This window comes from Peromyscus leucopus, chromosome 9, assembly GCF_004664715.2.
Source record: "Peromyscus leucopus breed LL Stock chromosome 9, UCI_PerLeu_2.1, whole genome shotgun sequence".
NCBI classification, from domain to species: Eukaryota; Metazoa; Chordata; class Mammalia; order Rodentia; family Cricetidae; genus Peromyscus; species Peromyscus leucopus.
The window spans coordinates 71434236-71454979 of NC_051070.1; the positions used below are offsets into that span (position 1 = coordinate 71434236).

At 39.7% G+C, this 20744-nt stretch overlaps 3 gene segments (V, D, J or C); all 3 read right to left on the bottom strand.

Moving 5' to 3' along the window:
- Nucleotides 1–5527: 5527 nt before the first annotated feature.
- LOC119088479 lies at nt 5528–6156 on the bottom strand. The segment is given in 2 exon segments: nt 5528–5901; nt 6064–6156. Coding segments are annotated over 2 exon segments (426 nt in total).
- Nucleotides 6157–14950: 8794 nt separating this feature from the next.
- Nucleotides 14951–15728, bottom strand: LOC114688315. The segment is given in 2 exon segments: nt 14951–15541; nt 15683–15728. Coding segments are annotated over 2 exon segments (381 nt in total).
- An 839-nt stretch (nt 15729–16567) lies between these two features.
- Nucleotides 16568–17306, bottom strand: LOC114688314. The segment is given in 2 exon segments: nt 16568–16911; nt 17028–17306. Coding segments are annotated over 2 exon segments (594 nt in total).
- Between the last annotated feature and the right edge of the window lie 3438 nt (nt 17307–20744).

Here is a 20744-nt window from a genome sequence, read left to right on the forward strand (position 1 = left end):
AGCATGAAGAAATGTTAACTCAGAAAAAAAAAAATGAGTCGGCTTAGATAAAAATCATGCAGGAAATGAGCCTGTTTTAGGAAACTGCAGCCCCTGGTGGACAGGAACTGAACTGAGAATGGATGTTACCCTGTTCCTCCTCCCTGATCTTAATAACAAGGCATATGTCAGTATCTAGGTCCTTGTACATATAAAAACAGATATCATCTTACCCATGTCAGATAGCCAAGATCAATACAATTGATGACAGAACTTGTTGGTGTGAATGTGGGAAAAGGAAAACACTTATTCATTATTGATGGTAGTGAAACTTGTACAGGCACAATGGAAATCAGTGTAATGATTCCTTGGGAATCTGGGAATGGATCTGCCTTATGATCCACCTATAGCACTCTTGGGCATATACCCAAAGGACTTTACCACCTTACTACAGGGGCACTTGCTCATCTATGTTCTTTGCTGCCTATTCACAGTAGACAGGAATTGGAAACATCCTAGATGTCAATCAGCTGATGAACAGATGATTGACAGTGTAGTACATTTACAAAGCGGAATGTTAAAAAACTGAAATGATGAAATTTGAAGGTAATTGGAATGAGCTAGAAAAAAATCAGCATGAGTGAGGTAACCTAAACCCCAAAGACAATATTGCATGTTTTCTCTTATATGGGGATATTAGCTTATAAGCTTTTGATAGGCATGCTACAATCCAAATAATCACAAAAGTTAGGTACCAGATAGGGGACTAGGAGGGAGGAGAATGAAGAAGAAATAGAATATAGTGCAGGAGAATTAAATAGGGAGGGGAAGGAAGACAAAGGTAAAGAAGGGAATGTGGAGAGGAACAACTAACACCAAGGCCATTGAAAACCCATTTGAAAACTCCTACTGTAGAGGTGTCCTAAATATACAGACATATCAAAGGAATCTAATTAGACACTAAGTGACAGGACCGACAATGCCAAACTAGACATCTTACATCACCAAGGAAAACCTACAGTGCCGGGAAAGGGTCACATCTTGAGTCACTGGCCAAAGAGGCCCCATGGAAACCCCTGAACACTGCGGGCTATTGCCAAGGCTATTCATTATTCTCCACAATCTAATAGGAAGGCCCTATTGATGAAGACAACACTTGCACATGTTTTCAAACATAGAGAAGTTGAACTGGTGCCTAACTAGACACTTGTCCTCTACTACTACCATTCATGTTACTGAAGGGACTTTCCACACTATCAGAGAAGAAAGGCAAACATCAATATCTCCCAGCTACAAACCTTGAGAACTGTGACAGTGACCTGCCTGAAGACATACTAGTGACATGGTGGCACAAAAGTTAAGGGAGTAATCAACCACTTTTTGATTGGACTTGAAGCCCTTTCCATGAAATATAATCCATTCTTGACACCACTAAAGTGGCTAAGAACCTGAAGTTAGGTAGGTCAGGGGCTTAGGGGTAACCTAATACACTGCTAAAAGAACATAGCAATAAAATGACTCCTAATAACATTCTGCTGTGCACATGGACCAGTGCGTTACTCAACCTTCATCAGAAAAGCTTTTCCTAGCAGTATACAGGATTTAACATAGTTGCCCACAGCTGGTCATTTTGCAGAAAGTGAGAGACTTTGGAGTATTTAGTCCTAAATGGAATTTTTTCACCCAAGTTCTCCCCTTCAAAGCCTCAGGGATCTATGTGGAAGAGGAGGCAAAAAGACTGTAAGAGCCATAGGTAGTGAATGATTCCAATAGCACACAATAGTTTGTATTTTATTTTTTGTAGGGTATTTTTTAGTTACTTGACTTTTTTATTTTCATTTATTTTTTTCTTAGGAGAGAGAAAAGGAACACAAAGTTGGATGGGTTAGGAGATAGGGGAAGATCTGGGAGAAATTGGCAGAGGGGGAAATTATCAAATTATATTGTAGAAAAATGTTAAATAAAAAAAGAATTTTCAAAAGCAAGAACACACCCAAATCTACCAGACAACAAGAAATAACAACAAAAAAATCATAGCAGGAATTAATGAATTAGAAACAAAGACAGCAGTACAATAAATTAATAAATCCAACAATTAGCTCTCTGTGATGATAAATGTAATTAAAAGACCCCTGGCCCAGAAACAACCCAAATTAACAGAATCAGAAATGAACAGGGAAACATCACAACACACACCAAAGAAATTCAGAATATTATAAGGGAATACTATAAAACCCGTATTCCATTAAGTTAGAAAATATAAGGAGAATGGATAAATGTCTAGATTCATCCAAATTACAAAACTTAACCCAAAAAGAAACCAAAAATTTAAACATAACTGTAATAAATAAAGGGATCGAAGCAGAAATGAAATCCTTTCTGACTAAATAGGTCCAGCCTGAGAAATATTAAAAAATGAATCCTGTGGTGGTATTGTGTTCCCCAAAATATTGTGTACTCTAATAAATTTATCTGGGGTCAGAGAACAGACAGCCACTAGATACAAAGGCTAGAAAATGGTGTCACTCACACCTTTAATCCTAGCATTCCAGAGATAGAAATCCCTCTGGATCTCTGTGAGTTCAAGGCCACATTGGAAATAGCCAAGCATGGTGACACACGCCTTTATTCCCAGAAAGCCAGCCTTTAATCCCAGGGAGTGGTGGTAGAAAGCAGAAAGATATATAAGGCGTGAGGACCAGAAACTAGAAGTTTTTGGCTGGTTAAGCATTTGGCCTGGTTGAGCTTCAGGCTTTTGAGCAGTAATTCAGCTGAGACCCATTCCGGATGAGGACTCAGAGCCCTCCAGTCTGAGGAAATAAGACCAGCTGAGAAGTTGACCAGGTGAGGTTGGCTGTGGCTTGTTCTGTCTCTCTGATCTACCAGCATGGACCCCAATAACTGGCTTCGTGTTTGATTTTATTAATAAGAACTTTTAAGATTCCTGCTACAGAATCCTGTATTTTTGGTTGTGAGCCTAGCCTTTAATGGCTGAGCTATCCCTCGATCTGGGCTACAGAGTGAGTTTCTGGAAAGGTGCAAAGCTACACAGAGAAACTCTGTCTCAAAAAAAAAAAAAGTGAATACTAGCAGACTTTCAAAAAAGATTAATAACTAATACGTTTTAAAATTATTTTTAAAAATAGAAGTAGAATGAGGACTTACAAATTTCTATGAAGATAGTATCATTGTAATATCAAAACAATGTAAAGACACAAAAGAAAAAGAAAACTGCCCAATATCTGGGAGAAACATAGATCCAAAAACCTTCACTCAAATACTTGCAAACCTCATGCAGGCTTACGTAAAAATGATCACACACAATGCACAGATAGTTCAATATAGTAGTTTGTATGCATTTATTATATACAATAATATATAGTTATTGTATATATTTATGTACTCATTGTATATAGTTAATAACTGTAACAAATCATATAGATGTACTTAAAGACAAAAGTCAAATGATCTCAGTACATACAGAAAGGACCTTGGAAAAATCCAGCATGCTTTCATGATAAAAGTCCTAGAGCAAGTAGGACTAGAGGGAACGTACATTAATATTTAAATGCTTTACATGAAAACCCACAGCTAGCATCATCCTAAACAGAGAAAAATCTCAAGTCAATCTCATTAAAATAAGAAATAAGAAAGGGTTGCCCACCATTTCCATTCCTTTCCAATGTAGAACTTGAAGCACTATCTAGATACAAGAGGAGGCAATTAAAGAGCTACAAGTAGAAAAAGAAGACATTAAAGTATCCTTGTTTGTAGGAGATAGGATACTATACACAGGAGATTGGAAATATTATAGAAATAATTAACAATTTCAGTAAAATGGCAATATACAAAATCATCTGACAAAATCAGTAGTCTTTCTATACACCAACAGCATATGTGTTAAGAAAGAGAATATGTAAACACTCCCATTCACAGTGGCTACAAAATAGGTCTAATAATAAACCTAACCATGGAGGTGAAAGATCCCTACTCTATAAACAAAACTTACATGAAGAGATTGGGGAAAACACTAGAATATGACAATACTTATCATGCCCAGGGATTGGTAGAAACAGTACTGTGAAAATGACCATTCTACCAAAAGCAATTTATAGATTCAGTGAAGTCCCAATCAAACTCCCTATAACATTCATCACAGCAATATAAAAAAAGTTCTAAAATTTATATGAAACCACAAAAGGTGCAAGATACCTAAGCAATCTTCAGCAGAAAGAATAATGCTGGTGATGGAGGCTTACCACTCCAGATTCTATATTGCTAGAAGTTTCTAAATTTCAGATTTTACATTGAAGTCCTTGATCCATTTTTAGTTGCTTCTTTGTGAAGGTGGTAGGTGTGGGTCCAATTTCATTCATGGTTATATAAAACAAGATGTTACCATTACAAAAACAAATATATAGACCAGTGGAACAAAATAGAAGACTGAAACATGGGCACATGTATCTATAACTGTCTGATAGTTTGCAAAGATGCCAAAAATACACATTGGAGGAAAGACAGCATCTTCAGCAAGTGGTGTTGAGATAACTGGGTGTCCACATATACAAGAAGGAAATTAGACCTATGTCTATCACCCTAGGAAAAATAAACTCCAAGTGGATCAAAGATCTAAATGTGAAACATGAAACAATGAACCTGCTGGAAGAAAACACAGGCAATCCCAGAAGGTGAAATGTTAGGAAAGGACTTTCTACGTGGGACCCATTTGCCCAGGAATTAATGTCAACAATTGATAAAAGTGACCTCATAAAAACAAAAAGCTTCTGTACTAGCTAAAAAATAATCGAGAGAAGAACAAACACCCCATAGAAGGGGAAAGAATCTTTCCAACTATACACCTGATAGAGGAAACTATCAAAATATATAAACAACTTCACAATTTAAACATTGGCCATGCACCAAAATCGATAGTTTACAAAAGAAGAAATAAAAACTTCTAACAAGTATCTGAAGGATTGTTCAATATCATTGGCAATTAGTGAAATACAATTCAAATATTGTGTAAGTTTCAAATTCCATGCTATTCTTGCATTCTCTCTCCCTCTCTCCCTTCCTCCCCGCTCCCCTGCCCCTACCTCATGGCTGTTGTCTCAACATGTAATCTCCATTCAACTGCTCTAATACCATGCCTACCTGCTTGCTGTCATACTCCCTGTCATTGATGATCATGGGCTCTTTTTGAAACTCTAAGCAAGCCCCCAATAAAATTATTCCTTTCTATAAGTTACCTTGGTCATGGTGGCTCTTCACAGCAATACAAAAGTAACATATGTGTGTATGTGTACACACACACACACACACACACACACACACACACACGCATATATGCATTTTATTTTATTAGGCATTTTAAATAAAGATAATATAATAAACTCTTAAACAACAAAGTCTCTCTCTGTGTCTCTATCTCTCTTTTTGTCTCGGTCTCAGTCTGTCTCTTATCACTTTGAGCCTAACTTTCTCATTTATGCTCTAAATATCTGTATGTTAGTTTCCATGGCAAATAAACAATATGACAAATGCTTTACTATAAGACACAGGATATGGATGGAGCTCCAGCCCCCCCTAGCAAGTTTGAGAACAGGCTGCAGGTGCCTGGGAACCAGTGTGTGCTTGCTGCACAGAAGTAGATGGCAGAGTCTCCAGGCTGTGTGGCTGTGATGTGCAGGGATAATTTTTTGGCTTTCTTATCCAATAAAATGGTAAGTCTCTGGTTTTGCTTTCTGTCCACATTTTCAAAAATGTCTATCACAAGGTGAGGCCTCTTCCCAGCTTCTTGCTTGTACCAAGGGAAGTATGATGAACCACTGCCTGTGTAAGTGCAGTTGATGATGGCACTGTCTCCCTCTCCAACATTCAGAGTGGAAGGCTGCTGCTCCAGCTGCTCTCCATGGCTCTCCCCTACACAGAAAGAAAACCAGAAAGGAGGAGGGCAGTCAGGCAGTGCTCGGCTGGATAATCTTTGTCCACAATAACTAAAGGAAACTGTATGAAACAGATTTCCCCTGGATATCTAAACATATACACCAAGTGTTTTCCCTTGACCCCAAGTGTTCAACTCACAGTCCATCCACAGGCACAAGAGCAGGAATAAAGCGTGAATAGATGTCTTCATTGTTCTTCCAGCCTGGGATCAGTACAGACTTGCAATCTCTTGCCAAGTCAGCTACTTGTATTTCAAGGTTGTCCCCCTTTCTCTAACAGTTAGAGTAGCGTCTTGTGTTATCTATCCAGCCAATAAGAAAACAAATGCTTCAGTTCTCTCCTATTCCACCAGAATGCAATGCCATCTTGTGGCCACATCTCTAAATTACTGAATGCTGAGAATGAATGTTCTACAAACATAAACAAGTCCAACAAAGTGATCTTAGACCAAGGACTACAATGCAGAGTTAATATGTAGAGATTGGGGGTAATTCTTTACATACTGCTGGGTCATTATTAGTAAGTTGGAGAAAGGTACATACATGTTCTTGGTGTTGTTTAATGACATTTAAAATAAAAATGGCACTATGATCCATGAACTATGTTCATGACCCCAAATCTTAAACTCATAGTCTATCAACAGCAATAAGAATGGGAATAATATGTTAATGGATGTCTTCAATATTCTTCCTGCCTGGGATCAATGTAAACTTATAATCTCTTATTTGCAGTCCCTTATGTACAAATGGAAGAAAAATTTTAATTTTCAGTCAACACTATGGTAATTTTTCTGCTTAGGAAAGGGGATGAGAGGGCATGGCAGAAAGGAAGGATGGCTGGAGTAACAACTAACACTAAGGACGTTTGAAAAGTGTGTGTGTGTGTGTGTGTGTGTGTGTGTGTGTGTGTGTGTGTGTAAGTAAATGAAGTTATTCTACACAGGTAATACTTCTTCCAGAATCCATAGGTATAGGGTACATCTCCCAGAGTTAGTGACAGTCATAGAGACCCATAGAACAATGTAACCTATTTGCCATTGCACTTGGTCATTCACCAGAAATTGAAGACAAGACCACATTGCTGAAGACACCACACACTTTAGTCACTGGACTTAGAGCAATCAAGCCAGTACTAATCAGGAGGCTACCTCCTTACTGACTCCAAATCAGTGCAACTCAGACTACTAGGAGACAAAAGTCCACAACAGTCCTAACGATCTGTGAACCCTGAGAGCTATAATAATGATTAATATAGCAAAATATGTCCATGGTCATGAGTGCTATAAATGGTAAGGAAGTGGCCAACCTCTTTCTGATTGGTCTGCTCCCCAGGAGAAAAGTGAATGCCTGGTGCTATAAATCTGTCCAAGAACCTATGCCTGTGGAGTTTATAGGCCCCAGGGGAAATTTTACTAGCATTGTTTTTGCTAAATTGACATAGTATCAAATTTCCCTCTCTTTCACCATATCCATAGATTAGTGCAGCAGTCAATCCTAGTTAGAGAAGAGTTCTTGTGCAGCAGATAGTAGTTTGTATTCACCAGCATTAATATGATATTAGACTCACAACTGTTCAAAGTGTTAAGATTAAGTGTCTGTGAAACACACAGCTAGAACTATATCATCTATATCACAACATTTCCCAAAAGGCTCAGGAAACACCACAATAGTTTGTATAGAGTGGTTGTAAAAGCCGTAAGTCAGAGATGACTAGTGTCTTCAGGATATTATTATACTTAGGAAGCCATAGTGGTTGTGGTTGCCAGGAACAAGAAGATCTGAATGTGATTAAATCAGTCAACATTGTGACATAGAGTGGGGGGGGGTTATGAGCCCCCACCACTAGCTGAGGAGCCATATTAGTGGTTGATAGCTTCTGTGGAAGACAGAGTCAGTCTGCTTCAGTAAATGATACCAGGTAAGTTGATGATGCTTTTGTGGGTGCCCCACCCCCATTTTTATGCACAAATCCAACTTAATGAGTAATTAAAAAAACCTACATGAAGTTGAAGGAGGTTTGAAGGGAGGACCTGGGGAAAGCTTTTTGGTTTTGTTTGTTTGTTTATTGGTTGGTTGGTTGGTTGGTTGGTTTATTGAGTCAAGGTTTTTCTATGTAGTCCTGGCTGTCCTGAAACTTACTCTGTAAACCAGGTTGGCCTCGAACTCACAGAGATTCACCTTCCTCTGCCTTCCAAATGCTGGGATTAAAGGTGTGCACCACCACTCCCTGGCGAGACTGAACTTTTTAAAATGTTTGAGTTTCAAAGACTGTGGAACTTTTAAAGTTTTACTGTCCATTATATTCTTATATTAGCATGAGATCTTGGGGAAAAATAAGAAAGCATACAATTTAATACTGATGCATTTCTGTGTCACGATGTCAAGGAATTCACTTTACTGGTTACTTTTTGTCAAGTTTACACAAGGTAGTGTCATCTGGGAAGAGGAAATCTCAGGTGAGGATTTGCCTCCATCAGACTGACCTGTGGGTGTGAATATGGTACATTTTTTTTTTTTTAAAATAATGATTGATCTGGAAGGAACAAGGAACTGTGAGTGGTACAACTCATGAAGAGGTGGTCCTGGGTCATATAATAAAGCAAGTCGAGAAAACCACAAACAACAAGCAAGTCAGAAGCGCTACTTCATGCCCTCTGTTTAGTCCCCTACCTCCAGGATCCTGTCTTAAGTTCCTGCCCTCATGTATTTCATGATGAAGGGTAAATTGTAAATTGAAATAAACCCTTTCCTCCCCTGTCTTTGGTCCTGGTGTTCATCAAAGCAATATAAAACAAATTAGAACAGTATTGTCACTGTTCCCCCTCTGTGCAGGGACCATAGCACTCTTTCTCATCTACTACCCCACCACACCCAGCAAACCAAAGTCTCAAAGACTTAATAACTGTGGTGGTGAAGGGGGAATGCAAATTACTCAACTAAAATAGCTCCTGAGAAGCCGAAGTCTGAGAAAAGAGGATAAAAAGGCTAAAATAAAGTAGAATTAATGTTCAGGCAGGAAGAGAATTGGGAAATGCAGAAATGAACAAAACCAAAATATTGATAAAAAATGACAATTTTGCTACAGAAAGAAATAAAACCAAAACTAAGAGAATTCCATATCCTATTTTACTAATCACAGAGGAAAACACATTTATATTGAATAATTGCTTTTAATTTTTAACACTGGTCTATTTAGCTCCATAGTTTGAAGCATGATTTTTGATGAGTTAATGGCTACACGTTTCTCATTCCTCTAGAAATGCATTTAGGAGAAGGTGGAGAAGCCTCATTGTGGTGGTATTGTGTTCACCAAAATATTGTGTACTCTAATAAATTTATCTGGGGTCAGAGAACAGACAGCCACTAGATACAAAGGCTAGAAAAAGGTAGCACTCACACCTTTAATCGTAGCATTCCAGAGATAGAAATCCCTCTGGATCTCTGTGAGTTCAAGGCCACATGGTAAATAGCCAAGCATGGTGATACACACCTTTAATCCCAGAAAGCCAGCCTTTAATCCTAGGGAGTGGTGGTAGAAAGATATATAAGATGTGAGGACCAGAAACTAGAAGCATTTGACTGTTTAAGCATTTTGGTCTGGTTAAGCATGTGGCTGGTTAAGCTTTCAGGCTTTGGAGCAACACAGTTCAGCTGAGATTCATTCTGGATGAGGACTCAGAGGCTTCCAGTCTGAGGAAACAGGACCAGCTGAGGAATTGGCAAGGTGAGATAGCTGTGGCTTGTTCTGTCTCTCTGATCTACCAGCATGGACCCCAATAAATCACCTCGGGTTTGATTTTATTAATAAGAACTTTTAAGATTCATGCTACACCTCATCATCTAGGATGTATATGATTTCTTTTTTATCAGAAATTCTAAGTACACTGGACCATGGAGGAGTCTACATTCTTCATGCATATATATATATAATGTCGTGACTGATAAACCCTGAGTTGATCCTGATCCAAAATGTTTATGTTGAAGCTAAAACCTTAAGAACCTCAGAATGTGACTGTATTCAAAGACAGGGCCTTTAAAAAATAATCAAGGCAAAATAAGGTCAGCTCTAATTAAATGAGTATGATATTCATATAGGAAGTATAGATTAATATCCTCCTAGAAAAGCATGTTTGGGCCTAGGGATAAAGGCCTCCAGAGGGAGGCCTCAGAAGAAACTAATCCTGTGAACTTCCTGACCTTGGACTTATAGTGTGTAGAAATGTGGAAAAATAAATGTCTGTGGTTGAAGTCTGCCAGTCAGTTATAGTTTTCTATGATAGCCATAGAAAACTATACATTTTAATATCATGTTGTATGAGATCAATTACACAATCAATTGGCATCATAATCAATCATACATAGAGAAATCTTTAACATTTTCACATTCTATTCCTTAAGCCCATTTTGATGCATTTGTTTCCTTGTCTTTGTACTGTGTCTGAAAGTCTAATTATCCTTATAATCTTATTCAGATATTGGGAATGGAGGATGGATGGCTCAGCTGTTAAAAACACTGGCTGTTTTTCCAGAGGACCCAGGTTCAGTTCCCAGCATGCACTTGGCATCTCACAACCATCTGTAACTGTAGTTCTGGGCAATTTGATGCCCTTTGCTGGCCTCCACAGACACCAGGCTGCACACACTGTGGACAGACATATGCAAATGCAAAACACCCATACACATAGAATAAAAACAAAGATAGAGTACATATTACTTGTATTAGTTACTTTCCTATTGCTGTGATAAAATGTTATCACCAAGACAACTTTGAAAAGAAAGAGTTTATTTGGGGCTTACAGTTTCAGAGGGTTAGAGCCCATGATGGGGGATCAGAGGTGGCAGGCAGCAGGTGGATGAAGCAGCAGCTGAGAGCTTAGATGTTGCTCCACAAGCAGGAGACAGAAAGAGGGCACACCAAGAATGACACCAGCAGTATTAAAGCTAAGAAGTTCTGCCAGGCATTGGGGCACATGCCTTTAATCCCAACACTAGGGAGGCAGAGGCAGGTGGATCTCTTTGAGTTTGAGGCCAGCTTGGTATACATAGCAAGTTCCAGGACAGCCAGGACTACGTAGAGAAACCCTCTCTCCAAAAACCAAACAAACAAATGCTGTGGGAGGTCTTGCATGCTGTAAATATGTGTTGCTCTGATTGGTTGATAAATAAGATGTTGATTGGACAGTAGCCAGGCAGGAAGTATAGGTGGATTAGCAGACAAGGAAAACTGTGGGAAGGCTGGAAGGCTGAGAGGAGACGCCAGCCTGCCATCCAGGGAGTAGCATGTAATGGCACACAGGTAAAGCTATGGAACATGTGGCAACATACAGATTAATAGAAATGGGCTGAGTTTAAATGTAAGAGCTAGTAAGTGGTAGGTCTGAGCTAATGGCCAATCAGTTTTAATTAATATAAGCTTCTGAGTTATTATTTTATATTTTATTATACATGTTATATATTATATTATATTATTATATTATATTATAATGTATATTATAATCACTACAGGGTCCATGGGTCTGGGCAGTACCAGAGAAAACTTCAGCTACAAACAAACAATAAAATTATAGAGAAAATTATATTTTTTTCAGATAAAATAATGACAATATGGTGAAAACCCTCTGTAAACCAACACTGAAGCAAGTTCTTCCAAAGCTACAGTTTGGTTCTCTTTGCATACTGTCTTCTAAATTATGGCTTGACACACAATAGGTACAAATAATTGCATTTGTTTAATGCAAAACTGGTAGTTTTGTGGTAACAATATTGGATTTTACTATATGTTTCCTAGTTCGACAAATATTTGGCAACACAAAAAATAAATGGCAATTCATAGAAAGATAATGATAAAAACAAATCACTTTTTTAAGTGGAAAATTTTGTAGTTAATATTAAAAATATGTGTCTATGTATAAAAAAATTTATTTAGAACTATGTAACTATAAAGTCAGGTACAGGGGAACATGACTAAAACCCCAGCTTGTGCAAGATTAGACAGGATAAGTGCCTTCCAAATCTGAGTTCAATCTTTGCCTGCACAGCAAAACTTGTCTAGGGAAGAAAAGACAGATAGATAGACAGATAGACAGATAGATAGATAGATAGATAGATAGATAGATAGATAGATAGATAGATAGGTAGATAGATAGGTAGGTAGATAGATAGCACAATGGGGTGTTACTTGGTTGTTAGATTAAAAATGACATCATTAAATTTGTAGGCAAATGGATGGAACTAGAAAAACAAAAAACAGAAAACATCCTGAGAGAGAAGCAACCCAGACCCAGAAAGACAAAGATGGTATGTGCTCTGTGGGAGCTCATTTTCAGGTTTCCTAGTGGCTTTACCCAGCAGGTCTGCATAGAGAAGATGATTGAACCACAGACTAAGTACAGTTGTCTGCAATGGTCTGCACTGGGCTGTGATGGTGGAGTTCTTTTGCTCTACCCCTTGGCATTTCTATAAATACCCTAGGGCAGAGACACTCAGGGCCCGAAGGAATAGGTTCCAGGCCCTCTCGAGGCTAACCTGTATTTTCTATCTGTTTCTTCCCCCACTAAATCCTTCTATCTAATATTTCCCGCTGCTCCTAATCAAGAGCACTCTGGGAAAATGTGGGTGTGGTGGGTAGCCCCCCAACAGTACTTGTTTATAAGTGAATATTAGCAGTTAAGTAAAGGATAATCATTCTACACTCTACAGACCCAGAGAGGCCAAGTAACAAGGGGTACTTGAGAGGGATGATAGGATTTCCCTGGGAAGGGAAATATAATAGATTTTGTGGGTGGACTGGGGGCAGGCAGGGGTGGGAACAGGAAGGATCAGGTGAAGGAGGAAAGGACATACAGAGAGAGGGGGGGTACTGAGAGAGACAACTTGAATTGGTGGGCATTTAGAGAGCAATATGGAAATCTAGTGCAGGGAAACTGCCTGTAACCTAGAAGGGTGACCCTAGCAAGGACTCCTAGTAATGGAGGATATGGAGTCCGAACTGGTCTCCTTGTAACCAGGCTGGTCACTCAGTGGTGGAATTGGGACACCAACCCAGCCACAAGACCATCTACCCACAACCAGTCTAACCTACAAGATGCTCTAGGGCAATGGTGGCTCAGTTTGTGGGAGTGGCCAACCAATGACTTGTCTAACTTGAGGCCCACACCACAGGGAAGAGCCCATGACCACCACTGCCTAGATGACCAGGATCCAGACACTGGATAGCTCAGAAACCTAGGGTAGAACCGAACATGACTGACCCTCACCCCCTCCCATGCATGCACACACATGCACGCCAAAAAAAAAAAAAAAAAAAAAAAAAAAGCAATGAAATGATTCTTAGTGATATTCTGCTATACTCATAGGAACAGTGCCTAGCCCAGTTCTCATCAAAGAGGTTTCCTCCTGCTGCTGATGGGAGTAGATACTGAGACTCACAGCCAAATATTAGGTGGAGCTCGGGGAACCTTGCAGAAGAGGGGGAGGAAGGATTGGAGGAGTCAGTGTGGTCGAGGACACCATGAGAACACAGCCCACAGAATCAACTACGCAGGACTCAGGGGCTCACAGAGACTGAAGCGGCATCCATGGAACCTACACGGTCTGTGCTAGGTCTTCTGCATACATGCTGTGATTGTTTAGTTTGGGTTTTTTGTTGGAATACTAATAATGAGAGTTGGGTGTCTCTATTTGCCTACTCATGAGCCCCCTTTCCTTCCACTTGGTTGCCTCATTCAGCCTTGATGTGAGGGTTTATGCCGAGTGTTATTGTATCTTGTGCTGTGTTCATTTCATAATCACTGCGAGGCCTGCTGTCTTCTGAAGGGAAACTGAGGAGCAGTGGATCTGAGGGACAGGGAAGGTGGGGGGATGCTGTAGTGGGCAAGTATTGTGTGAGAGAATACATTTTTAAAATAATAATAAAAATAAAAAATAGTGATGTGAATATACATTCTGTTTGGCACTGCCTCAGCAGGTACATGATTAGCAAACATTTTCTTCAACTTCGGGATTCTCTGTTCACTTTATCAATGGTGCACTTTAAAGCATAAACATGTTAGTGCTAAGACTATAGCTCAGTAGAGCCCCTGCTTTGCATTCAAGATGCCTGCATTTAATTCCTAGCACTGACAAAAGTAAAAAATAATTGTTACATTTTGAGTCTGGGATCCCTTTTGGTCTTTTGTAATACACTACAGAAAGGAGGAATCCTTCCTTCCATTAACAGGTAAATACCCATCCATTTGACCCTGGTTTTCTTTGAGGACTATGAGTCTCTTTGGAATAGTTGTCCACTCTATCTAATTCATAGCCTATATTAAGTTTCAAGTCCACCACAATCCAAGTTTCTTTCTCCAACAATGTCACCCAATTTCCCTGGTGCTTAACTCAGTCTTCTTCATTTGACCTGTTAACTAATTGAGAACACTCATCCCTTCATTTTAACTCACTTTTTCCCCAGGACCAAAGCACCCAAGATTCAGCATCTTTTTTCTCCATGCAGATCACAACCACAGACCTATTGCACTGAAAAAAAAAAAAAAAAACACTAGAAACAGAAGGAAGATGCTATAGAATATGATATATTTTGGGGCAAAAGAATGAAGGAAGCCAAATAAAAATGTCATGAATGTATTTCTTCTTCTAATTTCTATTTATTAAGTGATATTTCTACTTCTAAATTCAGTCAAATGTAAGAATTTTTAGGAATAACAAGTAAACCATTAGACCTAGAGAGGAAGGATAAATAAACCATCTCTTACTGTACTTTACCAGGAAGACATGGAGCATGTGCACCCTTTTAAGCCATGATAATTCCATTAATGACATGAGTTGGATTCCGGGGATAAGAATTATATGGGATGATGAACACATAGACAAATTTCAGCAAGAGATTTGTATTTAAGAAATCACAAATTCAGACAGACTAGTACGGTGGGTCATGCCTATAACTACAGCCCTCTGGGGGTTCAGGCAGAAAGAAAAGGTATTCAAAGCCAACCTCAGCTTCATAAGGAAGGGGTTCAAGGCCAGCCTGAGCTACTGGAAATCCCATCTCACAAAACAAATCAAAAAGGAAATCATTGTGGTGTGTGACTGCTTTCACTCTTTCTGATCAAGCCTAAGTTAAGGCATGCTCACTTCCTGTTCTCCTAATGTGTTCTTAGTGTTAATTTGCATGGTTTACACTGCAGCGGTGTCTGAATGTATGGTGAGTGTTAACAATAGCAGACCTTCCCCTGGTCCCTAAATGAGTGATCTCAGACCCACTCAGCACCAGTCTCCTGCTTCTCAGCGTTCGTGCTCAGCTCCCCCTGCAGTTTGTGACACTGTGTCACCCAGAGCACAGTAGTACACAGCCGAGTCTGACTCTTGGACCGAGGCTTTCTGCAAGTGGAAGGAGGTGGATCTTTTATCGTATGTTGCTTCAAACCCTCTGTTGCTTCCCTTCTCGTTGGCCTTGGAGACTCTGAAGAGGAGCTGTGGACCTTCTCCGGGATGCTGGACATACCAGAACAGGGCTGGGTACTGTTTGGTTTCATAGGAACAGTTCACAGTCAGAGAAGTCCCTTCAGAGATTGTGACTCGACCTTCCGTCTGTATCACTGAGTCTCCATTGCTTTCTCCTAAAAAGAGAAATTAATAACAACAATTATTGTGGGCCAGCTTGGTGGTGATCCTTATTCTGCCTTATAGGAAAAATTGTCCTTAGAATTTACATCAATATCATAGAACAAGACAGAAGCTCCACATGCCATTCCACTTACCAAACATTAGGAAGAGTACAATCGCTAGTCTAGGCGAAAAGTTCATTTTTTTGAGCCACCCAAGTGTGTAAATCTTAATTTCTTAAGTTAGGAAATGTTAAGGTTATAGGGGAAGGATGAATGTGACCAAGAATTAAACAGGAAATAGGTGTGTGCTAGGTAGATGCACCATCCCCCCAGCCCATGTTTTAGGCAATTTGCTAAGCTCAGAAGATTATTGACCTACATTCTCAAAAGTCAGTGATGGAGTGCTACTCTGGGTTCTTTTATTTTGTCTCACACCTGGTAGCTATTGGATGGTGCTTCTGTAATCTGAAGAATAGTTGTGATTGGCTTATTTGCACCTTGTACGTTGTCTTACCTGAGAATGCCATTCCATGCCATTTCTAAGTTTCTTATGTAGCCAGTTTTGACCATGTGGTAATCCACTGGAAAAATCACACAAGTAAGGAATGACAACACTTGTTTAATCACTACCAGATGACTTTGGAGAAAAGAAACAAACTTTTTCTATTTTATTACCCTACTTTGGACAGATGTCACAAACCTAAAAGATAGCTAACAGATACTTCTTAAATTAATAAATGAATGCTGTTTGTGTAAAGGAATATTTGAAATAGCCATTTGTTTCACATTTGAAACATTTATCATAAGAAACTTATTAAAAGTTTTTCAAAAAATGACAATTTTATATTACATATACATTATTAAATTTTTTTAAATATTATGGGATCAGTGACCAGATGTCTATATACCACAGATAGAGCACCAATGTCAGACCAAAGTAATGATTCCACAGAAGTTCAACTTGGAGAACCGATAAGTTTATTTAGGTTACTTACAGGGGCATGGATGATCTAAAGTCAACCAGCTACAGTCCTCCCCAGCATCTCACAGGTTTGTGTTCAGCTCCCCCTGCAGCCTCAGACACTGTGCACTCAGAGCACAGAAGTACACAGCCGAATCGCTCAGGTGCACAGAGGTCTTCTTCAAGTGGAAGGAAGATTTACTCTTCTGAAACTCAGCCTCAAAACCATTCACTCCATGAACCACAGGATCTCCTGAAAAGTACCTGGGGAGAAGTTGGAGGCCTTGGTCATGGTTCTGCTTGTACCAGAAGAGGTAAGGAGCTCCACTGTAGGAATAGTTGCATCTGAGCTCCACCGAGTCTCCTTCAAAGACAGTGACATGGGCATCAGGCTGGGTAACTGACTGTGCTTGGACATCTCCTGCAAAATCAATGATAAATCAGTAAATGCGATGGAGAAAAATATTCTTAATAAAATTCAAGTGACAAAAACAGTGAATCGTGTGCATCTACAAACGATAAGGATATTTTACTCACCCAGGAAAAAATGTATACCCAGGAATGAGATGAGGACTAGAAGCATGGCTGAGCCCTGGAAACACCTCTGGTGCCTTTCTGGAAAAGCTTGGCACAAGCAGGAAAGCAGCTGCAGTTCCCAGTTCTTGAGGACAAAGGGCACAAAGTTGTCCAGACACCTTCCTTGTTTAGATAAAATTCTAAAACAAACAAACAAAAGGCTGCAGAAGTGGTCCTGGTCCTGGGAACTTCCTGGCCTCTGACTGTCTTCACTCATCAGTTGTTCTAAGAACTCTACAAGATGCAGGGAGGGACTGAGTTGAAAGTGGGGATCAACTGCAGAAATGGAGGCGGCTAGTCTGTGCAACGTTGCCCTCTGGCGGCCAGTGCAGGATAAATACTCTGAAGTAAATCCTTGTGTTCTCTGTCTACAGCACACCTCCTGTTTCTAAGCTAATCTGTGCTATGTTGAGTCCTAACCTAATGAAAAATAGACCATGAAAAATGGAAGGGTAATTTTATTTCAAAAATGATCATATGATAAAACTATAAATTTGGAGACCTTTACCACCTTTGTATAAAAGCAAAAGCTGCAAGCAGCCCTGCTGTCTGAAACATAGTCAAAACCCAGAGACTGAATCTTTAATGTGTATTTTGTTGACTCCTGGAAGCCAGACAAAACTCTGCCTTCCCAGCATTTCCCCATTAGCATTTTTGTAGAGAGCCAGAACAAAGGAAATCAATTGGAAGTTCAGTCTTATCCTTCTGGCCAGATGCCCTTGGGTCTGAGATATCCTTCCCATCTTCCTCTCCCACTCTCTCCCTTCCTCTCCCCCATTTCTTCCTCTCCTCTCTACCTCCACCCCACCCTTTGTTTAACTCAGAAGAAAGAAATCATTGGCAGTGTGTTTACCTACAGATTCTTACAGAAGATGTCCACACATGCTCTTACAATTCAGATGCGGTGCCCTCTCACTGTGCTCTAGAACAACCTTTACATGGGCAGACACATTCAGGTCAGATGCCCTTGACTGACCTTTATAAGCCTTTGCTGTCAGTGAGCATCCAATCAAGGGAAGTTCTGGTAGGATATAAAGATAGTGACTTGGGTGAAATGAGAGAGAGAGAGAGAGAGAGAGAGAGAGAGAGAGAGAGAGAGAGAGAGAGAGAGAGAGAAGTAGTCTAAAATATGAACCCTTGCCTTAAAAAATGAAACAAGATTATCTATTTTAAGAAGAATTGTGAAAATTCAGTGACCTCAGATAAGCAGTAATGATAATGCAATATGGAGAAAAGACAGCAAAACCCCAAAACATTCAAACTGGATAGTCCTGGGATGATACAGCATCAAAGAAACAATAGACTGGAGCATCTGCAGATGAAAGTAGGCTGACTAATGAAAGTACTTAAAGCACACACACACACACACACACACACACACACACACACACACACACACACACACACACCCCTTGAAAGGTTTAAGATTCCAGAAAAGAATAAGAGAAAATTCACATAAAACATGGACTCCTTAGTGGGAGCAGCAATGTAGCACAGTCCAGAGAAACAGAAACCATGGGAACAGCTGGACCTAGACACATTAGTATCCAGCAGTTTTAAGTGGGTGGATGTTGAGTAGTCTAATGAGAGTAGAGGTGATTGTGTTCAATAGCATGCCATTCTTCTGAAAGTTTCTTACTTGGGAAGTTGCTAAATTGCTGTGTTGAACTGGAACATTGGGAGGTACTGTAAATAGAATACACACCAGAATAAAGAGGATTTAAAACTATGCTACTGTGTAATCATCCTTAAATGACACATTTTCTCCATCAATACTTGTCTCCACTCCTCATAATATTTCTACAAGGCAGTGAGGGACAGAGCAGTAGACACAATTTCACTTAGCAGGAATAAATGTCCCCCACCTGCATATCAATGCCAGGCTTTGTTTCCAAAGCACAGGACTAACTCTCCAGCTCTGTGTGTGCATTGTTCATTTCAAGTCCAAACAAACCAGGAAAGCAACAGCTGAAAGAAGAGCCTATCTCCCTGAATCTTTTCTGGCATGAATGCTACACCAGGAATTTTACTTCAGTTTGGGGATGGCCCTTCTATGAAGCTAGGCTTTGTCATAATTTAAAACATGAACTCTGCAGGGCAGCAATGGAGCCAGTACAAACATCACACATATGTGAGCCAGACACAAGATGGCAGTGCTCCAATGAAGCACTTCCTCCCCCTCCATGGGAAGCATGCTAGAGACTGATCCTCAATCAGGAACAACAGATTTAGACATTTTCACAATGTAGTGACCCTTGACTGAACACATACTGGATGGTACTGTAAGTCCTATCAAGAACCTGTGGCTGGAAGCTCATAGACCCTACAGATAAACCCATTATTTTGTTAAATGAACACAGTATCAAATTACATTTTAAACATGAATCTCATGAATAAGCAGGAAAGAATATTAAGTAAGGTCACACAATCTCAGCAACTTAAAAAAAATAGATCTCCCTCATATGTTTATCTTAGCCTGGTATGTATGTGTACACATGTGAACAAATGTGCAGACCTCATCAGAGAAGGTTCTTTACGCAATGAAGGACCACTGATGAAGAAACTCAAGACTGGACAAAGTACAGAGAAAAACTGTCTATGGAATGCTCAGCTATATATGCATGTCTATAACGCACATACACCACACACACACAGACACACACACACAGACACACACACACACACACACACACACACACGAGGCTGGGGGCCCATCTTGAGGAAGGGCTAGAAAGACTGTAAAAATGGTGACTTTTGGACTAGACATGACCAATGCACTCGTGAACTCACAGCAACTGTGTTTGCCTTCACAAGACCTGCACAATATCAAGCTGTCATTCCAGCATGGATGGGAGAGCCCATGACTCCCACCACTAGCTAAGGAACTATTGACAGTTGACAAATGAGAGGGGAAGGAGAATCTGTTTTCTTCCTGGAAATGGCTCTGGTGGGTTTCTCCTGCTCCAGTCCATGGTCCCACATCCATCCCTAAATGGGCATCAGTAATTGGACTTAGCAGTTACTTAAAAGAACATGAATTTGGGAGGTTAGGTGAATATGGGAGAAGCTAGTGGGGTATTCAAATTAGATAGTGACTGAGTAGGTAACTTATTGCCTCACACATGGTAACTTCAATAAATCACCAACTTCCTAATTAAAGAGACCTTTCCTCCAATGTTGAGTATGAGACTCTTTTGTCTACATAGGTTTACTGATGGAAGCTTCCAGGAAACATAACCTTCACTTTCCCTGGAGGCTGCCACATATTTCTTCACTCTGTTGGACTGCAGCAACACATGGGATACTGGGAAAGTGCACATGAAACAAACGTTGAGGTTTCAGTCTCCTTTCCCTATGGAGTCATGATATCAGGTGCTTTATGGCAAGCTTCTCATCTCTTGAGAAAAACCTTGGAAATGGTTCCATTTTTACATGTACTGATTATCTTTCTTATTAGTTTTATGAGGTTTTCATAAATTCTTAATTTAAGTCTTTTTTTAATAAATATGTGTCACAGAGATGGATAAATGGTACATCCTTGTAATGCCAGTTAGTTAAGTAGAATGAAGCAGAAAGACGGTGGATACAAAAGTTTCAGCCTTGCATAAGCAACATAGAAAAAAAAATTTTTTCCTGGGAAAGAAAGGATGAATAAAGGAAAGAAGAGATGAGGGAAGT